Raw genomic sequence first — 1,280 nt, forward strand, 5'->3', positions numbered from 1 at the left:
CCTACAGCAAAGTAGACAGAGTTCGGCCTCATACAATAATCCCCCAAACAGCTGTCAAAATTGACAGAAAACAATAAATTGTATTCTGTCACTAATTGATATATATATATTCATCACAATCGAACTAATTTTGTTCTTAGAATATTTATTAGTGATGCATGCAATGATTACAGAATAACCCCTAAAATGCAAAGAATGGCAATCACTGCTTTTTGAAGTCCAAAACAATTCCAAATCAGAAATAGTGTCTAACTATTGCGTCCCTTGTTGCACGTCCTGTTTGCTCGTTCTGGCAGAATGCAGGAGGTTGGTTAGGGTCTCCAAGGGGCTCAGGTGCATCATTGTCAGCACAGAGAGGGACATTGCGCTTGGTAGCGATGTTGTTCAGGACAATACAGGCAAGGGTTATGTTGCATGCTTTCTGTGGTTCCGCTCTCAGGTAGTTAAGGCATGCAAAACGTCTCTTAAGAACTCCATTTAAACGCTCAATTGCACATCTTGCTCTGCAATGAGCAGTGTTGAAGCGTGCCTGCGCCGGTGTATTTGCTGTTAGAAACGGAGTCATCAGCCATGGTAGGAGTGGGTAGGCACTGTCTCCTAATATTATGCCATCCGGTCGGTTGGTTTGGAGGTTTCTATATAGGGCGCTCCCCCTCAGGATGCGTGCATCATGGACAGACCCAGGCCACTTGACAATGCAGTTGGTGATGATGAGGTCAGCATCACACACAAGTTGGACATTGATGCTGTGCCTCCCCTTTCTGTTTATAAACTCCCATTCATTCTCACGAGGTGCTTGTATATGCACATGTGTGCAGTCGATTGCTCCAATAGTATTGGGCATATTCCCCAAAAGAAAAAAGCTGCGCTTGGCCTGGGCAATCTGGTTGTCCTTTGGAAAAGAAACAAATTCATTGGCCAGGCTGGCCAGTGCGATTGACACATCTCTCACCACATCACACACAGCTGATTTCACCACTCCCATATAGTCACCAACAACCTGATAGAAAGTCCCACATGCATAAAATCGGAGAGCAATGAGGATCTGCTCTTCCACAGACAGACCGTGACTCCTTTGGGTTCTGTGTTGAAGTTTCGGCCTGAGAAGGTTCACAAGGTACTCTATATCAGCCCTCCCAAAGCGAAACCGGACATACAGCTCCTCAGTGGTGTATTGCTCCAGTGGCTTGGTACGTTCAACATACACCCTTTGACGGTATCCTCTCCTGGCAAAGTGGTGGTGGCGGTGGGGCACACCCGCCCTTTTTCCGGCTCCCTTT

At 46.4% G+C, this 1,280-nt stretch overlaps 1 protein-coding gene across 1 annotated transcript in view; it reads right to left on the reverse strand.

Moving 5' to 3' along the window:
- Positions 1-235: 235 nt before the first annotated feature.
- Positions 236-1,280, reverse strand: part of LOC109961007 (putative nuclease HARBI1) — a 5,489-nt gene continuing 4,444 nt past the window's right edge. The window contains exon 3 of the mRNA XM_020601533.1: positions 236-1,276. Coding sequence (XP_020457189.1) covers positions 236-1,276 — 1,041 coding nt within the window. The remainder of the gene's footprint in view (positions 1,277-1,280) is intronic.

This window comes from Monopterus albus, unplaced genomic scaffold, assembly GCF_001952655.1.
Source record: "Monopterus albus unplaced genomic scaffold, M_albus_1.0 scaffold51.1, whole genome shotgun sequence".
Taxonomy (NCBI): Eukaryota; Metazoa; Chordata; class Actinopteri; order Synbranchiformes; family Synbranchidae; genus Monopterus; species Monopterus albus.